Source organism: Trichechus manatus, unplaced genomic scaffold (assembly GCF_000243295.1).
Source record: "Trichechus manatus latirostris isolate Lorelei unplaced genomic scaffold, TriManLat1.0 scaffold00026, whole genome shotgun sequence".
NCBI classification, from domain to species: domain Eukaryota; kingdom Metazoa; phylum Chordata; class Mammalia; order Sirenia; family Trichechidae; genus Trichechus; species Trichechus manatus.
In genome coordinates this window covers 2,060,117-2,077,034 of record NW_004443962.1, presented here as the reverse complement: position 1 = coordinate 2,077,034, position 16,918 = coordinate 2,060,117, and the positions used below count along the sequence as shown (strand labels likewise).

General features: G+C 40.3%; 1 protein-coding gene across 1 annotated transcript in view; it reads left to right on the top strand.

The window, feature by feature from the left end:
* ATP13A4 (ATPase 13A4) overlaps positions 1-16,918 on the top strand; it is a 102,724-nt gene that overhangs the window by 68,560 nt on the left and 17,246 nt on the right. The window contains 7 exon segments of the mRNA XM_023728673.1: positions 5,256-5,419; positions 6,734-6,856; positions 8,090-8,169; positions 9,353-9,395; positions 9,796-9,905; positions 13,533-13,629; positions 15,429-15,501. Of these exon segments, the coding sequence (XP_023584441.1) occupies positions 5,256-5,419; positions 6,734-6,856; positions 8,090-8,169; positions 9,353-9,395; positions 9,796-9,905; positions 13,533-13,629; positions 15,429-15,501 (690 nt within the window).

Genomic DNA, 16,918 nt, shown 5'->3' with positions numbered 1-16,918 from the left:
CATGCCCTGTGATGCACCATAGGTGAGGGACAAAGAGACCCTTCCCCACCCAGTGTTATGCTCCAGAGGCTATGTGCCTCACTACACAGATTACAATGTAGATTTTCCCGCCTGACCACTCAGGGAGGGGATGGTTAGACATCTGGGCACCAGCCTTGAATTGTATCTCTTTAGTCTCGTTACTTATTAGACTTTAGGGGCATGGTTTGTTCTGAAGCCTAAAGATGCTAGCAGGAGGAAGAGCAGAGGAGACCATGACTGTTGGGCTCATCCAAAGGACTGCCTCTTCCCACTGAAAGTATGTTTAGATTCCTGTTGATATATATATATCAACCTTATACTTATTTGGTTATTAAAGCCAGAATTTAAATAATAGTTTTTAATTTCCTCCAATGTAAATGTACAATTCAGAAGTATAGTCCTCATTCATGTTCCTTTCTCCAGTTTCTTAGACTTTGTTAATATTATCTGAAGTCTGGGCTGTATATAAAATTCTTGTATCAAAGTCCTTCTCTTCAAAACTCTGTTAATTGCTGCTTCCATTATCTTTTGTTTGGTATTATTATCGCAGAAGAGAAGTCTGATGTCAGCCAGAATTTTGTTCTTTTATAGTTAACTTATTTTATTTGGTCTGAGTATTTAAAAAAAATTTATATTTGATTTTATAATTTAAAGCATTTTGAGGCTTTTTTTTTGTTTTAACCAAATTGCATTATATTTATTACATAATTTACGATGCCATTTTCTTTTTCATCCATTTCTTGTTCTTTTTGTTTTTGCTGGTTTGATCACGTTGCTCTTCATTCGATTTTTTGCCCTTGTTAATTTGGAATATGTACAGTAATTTTTTTCATTCTATCAATGTCTGTTTTTCCTCTCCTTGTTCTCATAATCAAATCCATTGATTCTATTATATGTGTCACCAACATACAATATTTCCCAACCAAGGCACTTACTTACCCCCACCTCCACTTCCCCTGAACACAATTCTGAAGTTGGGAATGCTAGAGTACTTGTATGGGAATTTCCCCTCTGTTCTCATTCTCCTCCTCCCTCCCCACCCAAAACACACTCCAAGAGAATTTTAGATCACTTACTGTCTCCCTTTCTAGTCCCCCAATATGATCTCAGTGTTGCTGAGTTAGCTCACTAGTTATTAAAATTTCCCATACACTATGACCTTTCTGCTTCAAAAGTCTTTCTTTAGCATTTATATTGCACATTCTCTTAACTTATTCATAACCATTTAGAAATACGTAGAAATCAAAGTTCATCTCTCTTCCACCTTCTTCACTTCTTCTCCCCTTCTGTTGAAATTTCTACCATGTTTCTTTCCTTATTTAATTATAATTTTTCCCAAGTATTGTTCTTGGATAGGATAGAGGGGTTATATGATCTCTGATTTCTTCCATGTTATTGTTGTTATTGTTAGGTTCTGACTCATAGTGACCCTACGTACAACAGAACGAAACATTGCCCGGCCCTGCTCCATCCCCACAATCATTGCTATGGTTGAGCCTATTGTTGCAGCCACTGGGTCAATCCATCTCCACGAGAGTCTTCCTCTTTTTCACTGACCCTCTACTTTACCAAGCATGATGTCCTTCTCCAGGGGCTGGTCCCTCCTGATAACACGTCCAAAGTACGTGAGAAGTCTTGCCATCGTTGCTTCCAAGGAGCACTCTGGCTGTATTTCTTCCAAGACAGATTTGTTCGTTCTCCTGGCAATCCGTGGTACATTCAATGTTCTTCTCCAACACCATAATTCAAACGCATCAATTCTTCTTTGGCTTTCCTTGTTCACTGTCCGGCTTTCACATGCATATGAAGTGATTGAAAATATTATGGCTTGGGTCAGGCACATTTTAGTCCTTAAAGTGACATCTTTGCTTTTGAATACTTTATTTCTTACATATCATGGAATATCTTTCTTTTCACCTGCCAGGTGAATGCTATCTTGCCTGGGTATAGGATTCTTAGGTTTCAGTCTTTTATTAATGCTGTAGAGATATTTCTTTGTCTTCTGGTTTTTGGTATTGTGTATTAAAGTCCAATGCCAGTCCATTGTAGATAACTTGTTCTTTTCTGTATATAGCCTTTTTCTTAACCTTGGAGTTTAGGAATGTTACCAGGGTATGCCTGTATGTCTGTCTTTTCTCATTAATTTAGTCTGCAACATACAAGCCATTTTAATCTGTCTTTCTCTTAGAGACATTTCCTCTATTGTTCAACTAATTATTGCCTTTGTTCTATCTCTTTCCTTTTTCCTTCCTATTATTCACATGTCAGGTCTCCTGGATCTATCCTCTCAATTTCTTACCGTTTTTCTTGTAATTGTCATATTTTTATAAGTTTACTTTAAGTTTTTTTTTTTTTTTTTTCACTCAGTTTTTCCAAACTACAAACTCAGGTCTCAGTAATGACCGTTATCTCCTTCAAATCACCTAGTGAATTGCTAGATTTTGTTTGGGGAGTGGGAATAGCTCAAGAAAACATGGGGTTTTTATTGTTGTTGGTTGGTTGGTTGGTTGCTGGTGCTGCATTTCAGTTACCTTAGTGCTCTCATTGCTTTCAATTCAGGTTTCATTGGCCTCCAGCAGCTGCTCTCCTTCATCATGTGTTCTGGTTGTTCTGCCTGGTCTTTCCCTATCTAGCTTCTGGAACTCTTAGATAGGTTGTTATATTTCTTTGTCAAGTGATTGAGGCTCAGACCTGAGCTGCATCTCCTAACAGTGGAGCTCTCACGGGTAGTAGGTGGCAAAGCGGATCTGTAGTGCCCTGCTGAGGCATCTGGAGGAGACCTCTTAGCTCTCAGGGCTCTGTATACTCTTCCAACCTCAGGGCAGGGCAGCTCCTTCCCACTAGCTCAGCTCGTTGGACCCACTGCCATCAAGTCCGTTCCGACTTACAGTGATCCTGTAGGACAAAGTAGAACTGCCCCATAGGGTTTCCAAGGCCGTAATCTTTATGGAAGCAGACTGCCACATCTTTCTCCCATGAAGCAGCTGGTAGGTTTGAACTGCTGACCTTTTTTGGTTAGCAGCCAAGGGCTTAACCACTGTGCCACCAGAGCTCTTTGGAAGATCCTCATAAATATTTCAGTAGAAACCTGAAAGAAGCTGTGTTAGGGACAACCAGCAAGGTGCTGTATAATTTGTTTTTTAGTTGCTGCTCTAGGAATCACAATATACATAACTAAGCTGTACATACAAATTCTTTACTCTCTCCTTTCTATGTTATAGTCGTCATATGTATGACATGCATCGAAAACCCTACCAGACAATATAGTTTTTAATTTCAACAGTCAAAAGTTAAGGGACATAAGTGAAGAAAAATAGTTCCAAATTTCTCTCTGGTATCTTTTCCTTTCGGCCTGAAGGACTTCCTTTAGCATTTCTTTTTAAGTATGTCTGCTGGTGATAAATTCTCTTAGTTTTCCCTTATTTGAGAATGTCTTTATTTCTTCTTCATTCCTGAAATGTATTTTCACTAGGAGTCAGACTTGACAGCTCTTTTCCTTCAGCTCTTTGAAGAGGTTGTTCCATTGTCTTCTTGCTGCCATGGTTTTTGATGATAAATACATATTGAATAATTTTTCTCTTATGTGTAATACATTTTTCTTCTCTATACGCTTTTAAGATATTTTATCTTTGATTCTAAGAAGTTTGATTATGTGTCTGGGTGTGCTACTCACTGAGTTTATCCTGTTTGGGTTTCATGGAGCTTCTTGAATCTGTAAATTTGAGTCTTTTACCAAAGTGTGGGAAATTGCCTGCTATTATTTCTTCAGATTTTTTTTTTCAGCTCCAATCTCTTTCTGCTCTCTTTCTTGGACTCTAATGACATGAATGTAAAACTTTTTGACAGCTTTGAGGCTATGTTCATCAAAAAAAAAAAATTCTCTCTGTTCTTTAGATTGTATAATTTCTACTGATGTATCTTCTAGTTTACTGACTCTTTCCCCTGTCATCTCTTTTCTGTTCTTGAGTCCATCCAGTGAACGTTGTATTTCTAGTATTATATTTTTCAATTCTAAACTATCCATCTGGTTCTTTTTTATAATTTATGTTTCTCTGTTGAGAACTTCTATCTTTCCATTTATTTAAAGAGTATTAACTTTTACCGTAAGAAGGAAGCTTATAACAGCTGTTTCAAAACTCTTGACTGATAATGCCAATATCTGCATCATCTTGGGATGGCATCTGTTGATTGTCTCTTCCTAGATATTTTGCCAAATATAAAGGTTTTTCATATGTTAAGTATCATGAACGTTTTCAGTATTATATTGTGAAATTTGGTATCCTGTTAAAATCCTCTGGAGAATATTGACTTTTTTTTGTTTGTTTCAGCAAGCAATCAGTCACAGTTTGTCATATCTATTGTAGGTGGTGGATTCAGTGTTAGTTTAGATTTCAAAGCTTTTGCTATACTGTTTGGGTTGCCCCACTCAGGGATTAGTCTGGGTCATGAGAGGAGATTTATATCTTACTTCAGCTCTTAAAGTTTTGCTTTGCATTTTTGGGTCTGTTACACACAGTGTGGCTCTGGGTTGAGCCTGGGGCTTATATAGGTTCATATATTGAATTAGTCCTCTTACTCAGCTCTCTCCTTTCCAGGATTTTCCTCATACCCTCCAGCCCATAGAGGCCCCTTTGACTGTTTCTCTGGCCAGAAAGCCTGAGTTTATTTTGGAATTTTAGCTGTCTGCACAGCTTTAGAACTTGGGCCCAACATCATGTCAAAAGTGCGAGAGGAAAGAGAAAAAACATGGCACACTCATCTACTTGAACTCCCTTCCACATGTTCTGCCTGATTTCCTCGACTTTTAAGTGTCCTTCGGTAGCTGCTTTTTGTCTTTTGTTCAGAGTTTTCAGTTGCATTCAGTAGGAGAGAAAGACTGTAGTGAGCTTACTCTAACTTAGCTGGAAGTGAACTACCAGATACTATATTAAACCAGAAGAGCTTTGCTCAACTCTTGCAAAGCTACCAACAAATAACAAAAATAGATTTGAATTTTGTCTTTTTATTTTTCCTTCCCACTCTCTGGCAAAAATACACTGGTAGGTCATGAAGTAACTAGATGGAAATCAGTAAAAAGCAGGAAAAGGATCATGGCATTATGGAGGGCTAGGGTTCTAAGAGAACTTGGGAATTATTTCTCACCACACCTAAAATAACTCTTCTCCCTGCCTTGCCAGGCCCTACACGAGTTGATTCTATTTCTTCAACCTTATTGTGGCCTATCTTACTTCTAGGTGACAATCTTCAGACTGCAATAACAGTGGCCAGAAGGTCTGGGATGGTTTCTGAAAACCAGAAAGTCATTCTTATTGAAGCAAATGAAAACAGTCGATCTTCATCAGCATCTATATCTTGGAAATTAGTAGAAGACAAGAAGCACATTGTATACGGGAATCAGGTATACCTGAAAACAGACCTTCTGCTCTATTACCTAATTTGTCTCACAGTTTTGGTGACTGAATAGCTTTGGCCAGCAAGGGTGTGTAGGTGAGATAAAATCAACATACTTCTCCAAATGTCTGATACATATGCAGATCATGAACTCAATCATATCACTTTCCTACGCTGTTCTTATGGAGCTATAAGGTACAGTGCTTTTCTGAGTGCTTGAAATAATACATTTTCTTAAAAAAAATTGTTAGCTCTGTATGAGAAAGAATATAGTAAGTGGGGCTGCAAATCTAATTCCCCATTTTTCTGTTGCTTGTCAGCTGCCTCAGTGGGCTTTCCTGGGAAAGGCCCCACTGTGTGCATTGGAAAATCAGACTATGCATCTGGGTGGGTGTTACAGAATGAATTGTGTTCCCCAAAAATATCTGTCAACTTGGCTAGGCCATGATTCCCAGTAATGTGTGATTATCCACCATTTTGTCTCAGAAGTGATTTTCCTATGTGTTGTAAATCCTATCTCTATGATGTTAATGAGGCAGGATTAGAGACACTTATATTAATGAGTCAGGACTCAATCTACAAGATTAGATTGTGTCTTAAGTCAATCTCTTTTGAGATATAAAAGAGAGAAGCCAGCAGAGAGACAGGGGGACCTCATACCACCAAGAAGAGCCAGGAGCACATGTCCCTGTGCTGAAAAGCTCCTAGACCAGGGGAAAATGGATGACAAGGACGTTTCCCCAGAGCTGACAGAGACAGAAAGCCTTCGCCTGGAGCCGACACCCTGAATTAGGATTTCTAGCCTCTTAGACTGTGAGAGAACAAATTTCTCTTTGGTGAAGCCATCCACTTGTGGTATTTCTGTTACAGCAGCACTAGATGGCTGAGGCAGTGGGGGGGGGGGGTTACTCATTTTTCTCCAGTCTTCTCAGTATTCTGTCTCTATTGTGCCCTTGTGGAACAATATTAATTCTGTAAGAAAAAAATAGTGAATTCTCACTTCAGGGAGAGATTTGTTAAGCTGCAGTGCTTTTGTATTTTACACTTGAAATGTGTGAAATGTGCTCTTCTCTGGGACTTGCTGAGATCAATCAGGATGAGAACAGGACATGAGTAAGCGTCCTTCTCCTGTTCACGAGGGGCTGGCATGTGCAATGATTGATCCAGCAAAGAGAAATTGCCTCTCTGAGGAATCAGGGCTGGGGTGTGACTTTTAAAGAGAGACTGTGGTCCGTCTTTGTTGCCTTCTTTTGGATATACTTGTGGTCTGAACAACTCTGTCCAGTGAAAGAGTCCAAAATAACTGTGTCTTGCTTTTCAGGACAATTATATTAACATCAGGGAAGAAGTCCCTGGTAACGACAGAGAAGGAAGTTACCATTTTGCCCTAAGTGGAAAATCCTTCCAGGTGATAAGTCAACATTTCAGCAGCCTACTTCCAAAGGTAGGTCCTAAGAGAGTGTCCATCTCACAGTAAATATGTGAAGATTTCACCTACAGAGAATGTTCTAACGTCTACCTAGGTGAGATATAGGTATTGAGTGTTTAATTCCATGCATTGTAAGGAAGCAGATATTTTTACAGAAGTTACTATTGTCTCGTTTCCTACTAGACTTGAAATAAGTAAACTTGATCAGCCAGTTTTCTACCAGCTGCAAGACTGAAATGTCAGTGACTTCTCAAATCGTAAGGATTGCTTTTGGGTAGCTATCACTACATTGCTATGGTTAGGGGTCTCATAGTATAATGAAAATACTGAAATTATACAGGAAGGCAGGCCAAAAATAGAGGAACTCTGCTAGGTGTTTGATAGAGGACCTCTGCACTGAAGAGGGTCAAACTTTAAAACGTTTCTGATGAAGAACAACCCCAAAGTGGGGGCCAGTAGGTTATCTATATAAATAACATCTGAACAAACTAGAGAGAGATTGCATCCAATGTCACCCAAACAGAAATTATTTGTATTCAGTTGCTCATCGTTTTAGGTACTGTGTAAGAAAAAAAGAGTAAATACTTTGAGACTAAGTGAGTACTAAGCTGAGATTACTTACAGGAAGAGGAGAGAACACACAGATGTAAAACACAGGAGGATTTAGAGTATGTAGGATGGAGCTTAGGTAGAGGGATCTGGTTACAGGCTTTTCTACCCCCAAACCATCAACGTTCCACAGACCAAATTAGGTTTGGGTTATTCGTTGAGTTTCACAGTTGGTTGAATTCAGATGGTATGGTTAAGTCACAGACCACAAATAGTCACTATTTCACCATTGACTGAATGATTTTCCAAGAAGCAGTTGCCTCCTTTCCTTTTTCTGGGATTCTGACACTAGTTACCTTGCAGTTTCTCATACTCTACTAGTTCAAGGTTCCATTAAGCCCAGGATTTTTTAGGACCACATTACCCATGTTAGCGAAGCTAAGTTCCTATAGGTCACTATTTTCATCAAACAGTTAATTAAGCAGTCATCTTTACTGATTTGTGGTCTCCATGGGTCACTTATCTGATGACTGAAGTCTCAGTGACTATCTTAAGAACCAAAGAAGGAAGGCCGCTTGGAAACAAATTTTGTTCCCATTCCCGGGTACGATCATCAAGCCTATGTTCTGAGTGTTATCAATTTTTTTTATGCGTGACCAGCTCATGTGATAAAAATTTTCATTTTTGGGTTTCTTACAGATACTGATCAATGGGACCATCTTTGCAAGAATGTCTCCTGGGCAGAAGTCCAGCCTGGTGGAAGAATTTCAGAAACTGGAGTAAGTTCTTTACCAGTTCAGGTGGCAGGAACTGCATGGAGGCACCACAGTCATAGGAGAGACAGAAGTACAGGGGGTCATTCAGTTTGGTCAGGGCAGTGGCCCTTACCTGGGCTCCACGTGAGAACCACCTAGAGAGCTTTGAAAAATTGCAGCACCAGAACCCCACCTTCCAGAGATTCTGATTCAGTCGTTCATGTTGGACTTGGACATCAGTATTTTTTCAGTGCTCCTCAGATAAGTCAACTGTGCATCCAGAGTTGAGAACTACTGGACTGGACCCTAAAGAGGCATAAAAGGGTGTGATGAGAAATAAGTCTGAAAGGTAGTTTGAACTCTGATGCTGGAGACACAATAAGCATCTAGCCTTTCTTTCTATAAGCTGTCATCATCACAGTTATGATATAGGAAGATTCATGTGACAAGAGATTCATGTAACTCTAAGAACGTTTAAATATTCCTATGCCAAAGCATCCTCTCCACCCAACATCAGAAAAGTGCTCTCTTTCAGTATGGTTGGGTCTCCAGTTTTAGACAGAATGGGCAGTCCAAATAAAGTGCCCATCATTCGGTCTCCTTTATTTCTTGTTTGTGGAACCCCACAGAGTACCAGAGGCTTTCTCTACTTCTGGCTCTTGACCACATCCATACACATTTGCCTCCTCCATCCTCCTACACACTTGATTCATCTTTTAGGCAAGCTTCTGGATTCAGAAAGTTCCATCTTCTCCACGTGGTTGAAAATCTGGAGAGTAAGCTTTGTTGTTGTTAGTGGCCATCAAGTCGATTCGAACTCATGATGACCCCATGTGTGTCAGAGTAGAACTGTGCTCCGTAAGGTTTTCAGTGGTTGATTTTTAGAAGTACATCACCAGGCCTTTATTCCAAGGCATCTCTGGGTGGACTTGAACCTCCAACCTTTCTGTTAGCAGCTGAACATATTAATTGTTTGCAATACTCAGGGACTCCTGGAATTAGGGAAGGTGTGTTGATTTCTCAACTCATAGTGTAAACTGTTGAATTACCCTTCACTTCTAGTTAGACCAGACTTTTAAGAAAACTCTCTTAAAATAAAAATATGTTTGAGTCTTAAGTAATGAAGGCCATTTTTATCTTTTCAATTAGAGAAATTAGCTGGTAAGATTGCTTTGATCTTCTTTCAATTGACATGGTTCCCTTTTAGTTACTTTGTAGGGATGTGCGGTGATGGAGCCAATGACTGTGGGGTAAGTAGCTGCTAGTGTGGGGGACCATACTCTATGTCAATTATACTTACCTGGAGCCATTTAAAGATAGTATCTCCTGGGATATGCACCACCTCCAGTCTTCTTGATGGGGAAACTCATGCTGAGGGAGTTGGGAGGGATTTGACCAAAGCCACTCAAAGACTCAGTGGTCAGGATAGACTAAATGGGATAGAATTTCATCCTAGAGTTTGATTCTTTGTCTAGGTATCCCAGTGCCATGTCTTCCTCATGCGGCAGCCAGAGCAAAGGTGGGTCATCTCCTGGCTGGTGCTTGGGCCCCTAGTCACCAAGCATGGACCTTAGCTGGCTTTTACTACGGGGCCTCAGTGGAGACCTATGTGAGTCTACATGGGCAGTGAGCTGACTGTTTTGCTTTCAGGCTTTGAAAATGGCTCATGTTGGCATCTCTCTGTCAGAGCAGGAGGCATCTGTGGCCTCACCTTTCACCTCCAAAACTCCAAACATTGAGTGTGTACCACATCTTATCAAGTAAGTAGGCACTTTCCCCCAGCAGTGTTTTGTCTCTCGGAGCCAAATCACATTGTCCTAGCCTGGGAAAGACCAGAGAAGCCTTGATTGTGTCTCAGGGCTGGGAGGGTGCTTTGTAGTAGAATGCAGTCAAACATTCTACTACCAAATGGACTTAACAAGAGTTGAAAGTAAAACTGTGAGAGCAATGACATTTCCAATGAAAGACACTGATTACATAATTTTTAGAAGATTGGAATGTGGAATTTATTACTGCTTTGACAGTGTTAATCATTCCTCTTATAGATTTATTTACGTTTTTATTGTTTCTCCTTAGATCTGGGAGAGTGAGAGAAACCTTCTCCTCCCCTTGCCTTCTTTCCCCATGCCTCTTTATGCTTCCTTTATGTATGCCTTTGAATTATCCTTCCCGTCACCAGTTTTCAAAATATTTCTTCATCTTTGCTGCTTTCACTAAAATTTCCCTTGTTTCTTTATTTCTTCCCCTAGACATGTACTTCTGCTGCATTTTATTTGAATGATAGAGATAGAATGTGGATACTCTTGGTTATTATAATAATTAGCATGTGTTTGCATTTTATGAAGAATTTTAATGCCTATTTTCTTATACTTCAAAACAGCCTGGAAATGTAAGAATGGTTGTTATTTCTTTTGCAAACAAAGCAATTGAGGCTCAGAGAACTTAACTGATGTGCCCAACATCACAGAGCCACTAAAGTTAGAGACTCTAACTCTAGAATAATTACTTACTCTAGTTAGAATTCGTTTTGTTTAAATGCGTTTTATGTAAAAATTTCCTACTCTCCTCACCACATTAAAATAATTATTTGGCTAGCTCTTGTCAATTTTCTTGATTTATTCGTGCGTTCAGTTGTTGAGGAGGCTCTTAGGGCTAGGCACCGTTGGAAACACTGAGGACCCAGAAGCAACTAAAAAAACAAGCCCTAGATCTCATGAAGCTTTCGTTCAGTGAAGGCAGTCAGGCATTTAACAAATACAGAGATAAATAAAGACAATGGTTATGTTTTTAACAGATACTATCAAGAAAATAGAGTCCATGGGAGGCACAAAGTAACTCCCGTGGCACAGTGGTTAAGAACTTGGATACTAACCAAAAGGTTGGTGGTTCGAACCCACTGGCTTCTCCATAGGAGAAAGATGTGGCAGTCTACTTCCATAAAGATTACAGCCTTGGAAACCCTATGGGGGCAGTTCTACTCTGTCCTATAGGATCTCTGTAAGTTGGAATTAACTCAACAGCAACAGGTTTGGATTTTTTTTCAAAGGGTAGCACAAACAGTTAAGCACTCAGCTACTAACCAAAAGGTTGGAGGTTTGAATCCACTCAGAGGCACCTCGGAAGAAAAGCCTGGTGATCAACTTCCAAAAAAATCAGCCATTGAAAACACTATGGAGCACAGTTCCACTCTGACACACATGGGGTTGCCTTGAGTTGGAATCGACTCTACGGCAACTGATATATATCAAGGAAAAAAAAGAAAAGGATAACGTGAAAGGTAGTAAGATGGCTCGGGAGGGGAGGTTGCTGCTTCAGATGGGGTGGTATTGGAAAGCCTCTGGAAGGAGGTGAGGAATGAGGAGGAACTAACTACCTTCTAGGCAGAGCATATGGCAGCGGCGAAGTTCTGCTACAGGAATAATCCTGGCTTGAGGATCAGATTTTAGAACCCCGGGAAATCATTATGACTGTGTTGTTGTTGTGTGCCATTGAGTCAATTCTGACTCATAGCAACCTTATAGGACAGAGTAGAATTGCCCCATGGGGTTTCCTAGGCTGCACCTGACCCGAGCCATGTTATTTTTAATTGCTTCATATGCATGGGAAAGCTGGACAATGAATAAGGTAGACTGAAGAACTGGAGCCTTGGTGGCAAAGTGGTTAAAAGCTCGGCTGCTAATCAGAAAGTCGACAGTTTGAATCCACCAGCTGCTCCTTGGAAGGCTTATAGGGTTGTCCTATAGGGTTGCTACGAGTCAGTTATACTGATGAGGTAAACAAGATTGGATAGTGTCTTAAGCCAATCTCTTGAGATATGAAAGAGAGAAGCGAGCAGAGACACATGGGAACCTCATACCGCCAAGAAAGCAGTGCTGGGAGCAGAGCGCGTCCTTTGGACCTGAGGTTCCTGCACTGAGATGCTCCCAGACCAAAGGAAGACTGATGACAAGGACCTTCCTCTGGAGCCGACAGAGAGAGAAGGCCTTTCCCTGGAGCTGATGCCCCGAATTTGGACTTGTAGCCTACTGGACTGTGAGACAATTAACTTCTCTTTGTTAAGAGGCCACCCACTTGTGGTATTTCTTTTATAGCAGCACTAAATAACTAAGACAGACATCATGCTTGATGAAGTAGAGGGTCAGTGAAAAGGAGGAAGTCCCTCAATGAGATGAATTGACACAGTGGCTACAACAAGGGACTCCAACATAGCAACAGTTGTGAGGATGACACAGGACCGGGCAGTGTTTCGTTCTGTTGTATGTAGGGTTGCTATGATTCAGCACTGACTCAATGGCACCTAACAACAACAGTCTTTATGGGAGCAGATTGCCAGGTCTTTTCTCCCCTGAAGTGGCTGGTGGGTTTGAACCGCCAACCTTTCGGTTAGTAGCTGAGTGCTTAACCATTGTGCCACCAGGGCTCCTTATCATGACTAATAAATCTATACCTTTTATTCCAAATAAAATAGATAAAAATGGTATTTTATAAGTAATCTATTTTATGCTTTAAACGTGTGCCATATGAGTCGGAATCAACTCAACGGCAACGGATTTGTTTGTTTATTTTTTGGTATTTGCTTAACATCAGTCAAACACAAATTAGCATAGTTATAGTCTCAAACCCACACATGCACACACACGCAAAAAAAACAGTTGCCGTGGAGTCAATTTTAACTGCTGGTAACCCTATGTATGTCAGGGTAGAACTGTGCCTCATAGGGTTTTCAATAGCTGATTTTTCAGAAATAGATCACCAGGCCTTTCTTCTGAGGTACCTCTGGGTGGACTCGAACCTCCAGTCTTTTGGTTAGCAAGTGAGCGTTAACTGTTTGCACCACCCACTTATAGTTTCCAATCTATTTAAATCTGATCTATGACTCATGTGAGTATGCATGCTGTTTTTAGTACAGTTTCAGAAATAGTTGGGGAGTACAAAATGAAATTTGAACCAAGTGCTCGCCAAACTCCTAAAACATCTGCAAGGAAATAGACCTCAAACTTGCAATCTTATTTAAATCTCTCAGTTCACAGATAAAAAAAAAAAAAAAAAATTGTGACAGAGAGAGGGAAATGACCTTCCAGGTCACATTAGTGAGTAGACACCAAATCTGGGACTAGCTCCCAGGTGATCTGACTCTGAATTCAGGAGCTGAAATAATGTCAGCAGAGAGGACAAGGGTAACTTTAAATGTGGGTTCCATAGCTGGATGAAGGTCTGTGAAAGTTGGCCTGGAATTGGTCTTCCCTGAAAATCTAGCCAGCTCCCATTGGCTCAAGGCTGTCCAGTCTGTCCAACAAACAATCAGATAATCAGACTTTTGATTTTTTTCCTCGTGAGCTCAGCTGAACAGCCCAGAATAACTGGCCTCATTTCTTTTCCTTACGCAGGGAAGGACGTGCAGCTCTCGTGACCTCGTTTTGCATGTTTAAGTACATGGCTGTGTACAGCATGATTCAGTATGTTGGTGTTCTGCTGCTCTACTGGGTATGACTGGGGACCTAGCCTCTTGGTTAGCAAGAACTCAAACCAGTGGAGGTGTACTCTCGTTTGCAATGCCTCTTAGTGAGAGTCTAAACAGGATGTTTTAGCACTAACAGCCCCTCTAGAAGTGTTTTGGAAAGTACATCAGAAATGGACAAATGTGCATGGGAAAGTTTGTTCATGTCAATTCTCTCTCTCTCTGACACACCAACCTTTTATCTGGTGGCAGCTGAGGATCAAGACTGAACACAGCACTGCTTCTGTCCTGGCCACTTTCACCTGCCCAGTTTGGGCAACATCTTTACATTCCCAGTTCCGCAGTGGTTCTACCACAGCATACCATTCATGAAGGAGATGATTCGCTGCAGTGGTGTGCTGGTAAATGTTTTATAACTGGCTCTCCCTGGAAAAACAAGCCTTGATTATTAATGTTTGCCAATTTCTGTGGTGGAAATACTTCTACCGTAGCCGATTTCAAGTTTCCAACTTGGCATGATTGATCGTGGAGTTGGGAGAACATGCACAGTAGCACACTGTTATACAGTACTTCCACCATACAGATGCAACAGATGTAAACACTCTCCAGAGGACAGATAACAGAACAATGCAGTAAAATTATTAGGAAGTGCACAGTTTTGAGCATTTACTACGTTTGTTTTTAAAACAGTTTATTTAGTGGCATATTTGTGTGTGTGTGTGTTTTTTTTAATAATGGCTGTGTTTAACAACTGGCACAAAAAATTTCTGTAACTTTAGCGATTGACTCCGTTGAGACGGTAGAAGCAGATTCCAGCACACCACTGATACCCTGCATGTGGGGATTTAAAAACTGGCATATCATACCTCAAAAAATACAGGTCTTGTGATGGTTTTTACTATTCAACAAGATATAAATAGTGAAAAGACATTCCTATGGTTTGTGAACCCAGCTTGTGGGCTTATTTCATTAAGTATCTCTGAGTTCTGCAGTAAAGGTGTTTTATTTATGCTGAACTTATCTAGGTTCATCTCTATATAGTATTGCCGCTTGCTCTTGGGTTAAAAATTTTAGCTTTGTTGTTTTTAGATCACCTGTGTCTTTTCCCTCTCACCAATAAATGGCTTGGAAAAGGACAGGTTATTTATGGAAACTTGGCCCTATTTTGGAATCTCAGTAACTCATTGTGCTAAAAAGTACAGTTAAACATGAGATTTCATTCTCTCCTTCCCACTAAGGGACAGGGAGTGGGAGTCTGGGAGGTGATGAGACAAGTCTACTTGAAATCAGGAAGACCTGAACACATTTTCTTCAAAGGTATCCGTGCTTTGCAACATCAAGTCTAACACCATCCAAGAACACAAACAGTGGGTTCTATTATTCCCATTTTCCATTTAGTAGAATTTAGGTAAGATCACACACTTGTCACTTATACTACTGGGAATGCACTGTTTTATTGTGTCAGACCAAACCCCAACTTCTCTGCCTAAAAGTAGAAAAGAGAGCAGAGACTAATCTAGTAGGGCCAAGTACTGTCCTCAACAAAGGATCGTCCCAATGCACAAGCGACCAGTGCAGAAAGCACTCCTGTTTAGTGCTCCCCCCACCCCCCACCCCCACTTAGTGAGGGTTTCACAGGCGTGGCTTTGACTACCCCCTCCAATACCGCCACTCACCGACCTGAGGAGGCCTGGCCACGCCTCCTCTTCTTGGTAGTTTACTAGAAAGCTCTTATGTTGTAAATGAACCCAATTGATGTCAAACTTCATCCAGAAGGTAATAATTTTTCTGAGCCTTTTTTTTTTTTTCCCCCTTTTCTTTTCAGAAGACAAACAACCTTTCAAACTACCAGTTTCTGTTCCAGGATCTGGCCATTACAACTCTTATTGGTGTAACAAGTAAGACATTTTACAAACTTCCTTCCCAGATGTGCTCCCCTCAGCTTACTCCCCTCTGCCCAGAAGCACTCCTCTACCAGAAGAGACAGCAGCAGCAGTGATATGTAACTTACTCCCAAAGGGGCATACAGAGAGAGAGAGAGGAAATAGAGTCCTCATTTTCAAGTGTTGAGACATGGTTTTATCAAAGGAAAAGCTGGCTTGCTATTTTGCTGTTTTCTACAAAATACAGAGCTTTCATAAATGGTCACTAAACATTTAAAAAGAAAACAGCAGCTTGAAAACCAAGAATGCTGACTTTAGTGTGCTAATTTTAGGTATAGTTATAGTTGAAAGGTGCCCAATCTGTAGAAGCTAAATAGCTTTTATGTTTCACATCTCCAAAAGCTAGCCTCTTAGGATTTAGAATGGAGCTTAAGGGTAATCTTGCCATTATACCACCCCCATGCCCCACTTTCTAACTAATGTATGAATCATCTCCCCAACTTCCCTGCTAAGGGATTTTTTCAGACACACCCACCAACCAGCACCTTTACCCATATTCTCTGCTTTTCTCTCTGTTACATGTAAATGCTAACAATTCCACTTGTACTTTGTATCCTATTTTCCTCCCACCTTCTCAAGGACTTTGTCCGTCTTATAACCTTTCTCCACTATCATCAACTTTTCTCTGATCTACTGGATTACTCCCTTCAGCATATAAATATGTTGTAGTATCTTCCTTTTTAAAAAAAAATTCTTCGTGAATTCCAAATCCCGCACTAGCTACTGCTCCCTTTATTCTCAAACTTCCCAAATAGTTGTATGTATCCACTTTCTCCACTTCTCATCTCTAATTCTATTGTCATCCCATTTTAACCAGTCTTCCATTCCCACCACCAGAGGTGCCACCAAATTCTAGTATTTGAGGGCATGAATCTGGATGCTGTGCCTATGCTGTTGTTGGGTGGGAGGCCGTGGTGTGCTAACAAATGTTTAACCACTAGTTCTCTAAAAAAAATCATGTATATGTATAGATATACAGACATATGATATATACATATTTATTGTACTTTAGATGAAGGTTTACAGAACAAATAGTTTCTCATTAAACAGTCAGTACACATATTGTTTTATGACATTGGTTAACAGCCCCATGACATGTCAACACTCTCCCTTCTGGACCTTGGAGGACTTTTTTTTTTTAAGTGAAAATATACATAGCAAGAGTTACACGATTTCAAAAGTTTTTACATGTACAATTCAGTGACATCAATTACATTCTTCCAGTTGTGCTGCTATTCTCACTATTCTTTTCCAAATTATTCCATCACCGTTATCTTCAACTCACTGCCCCCTAGGCTTCCCATCAAACCTTTTGAGTTGCTGTTGTCAATTTGATCTCATGTAGAAAATTCTTTTTTTTTTTTTGTACCTT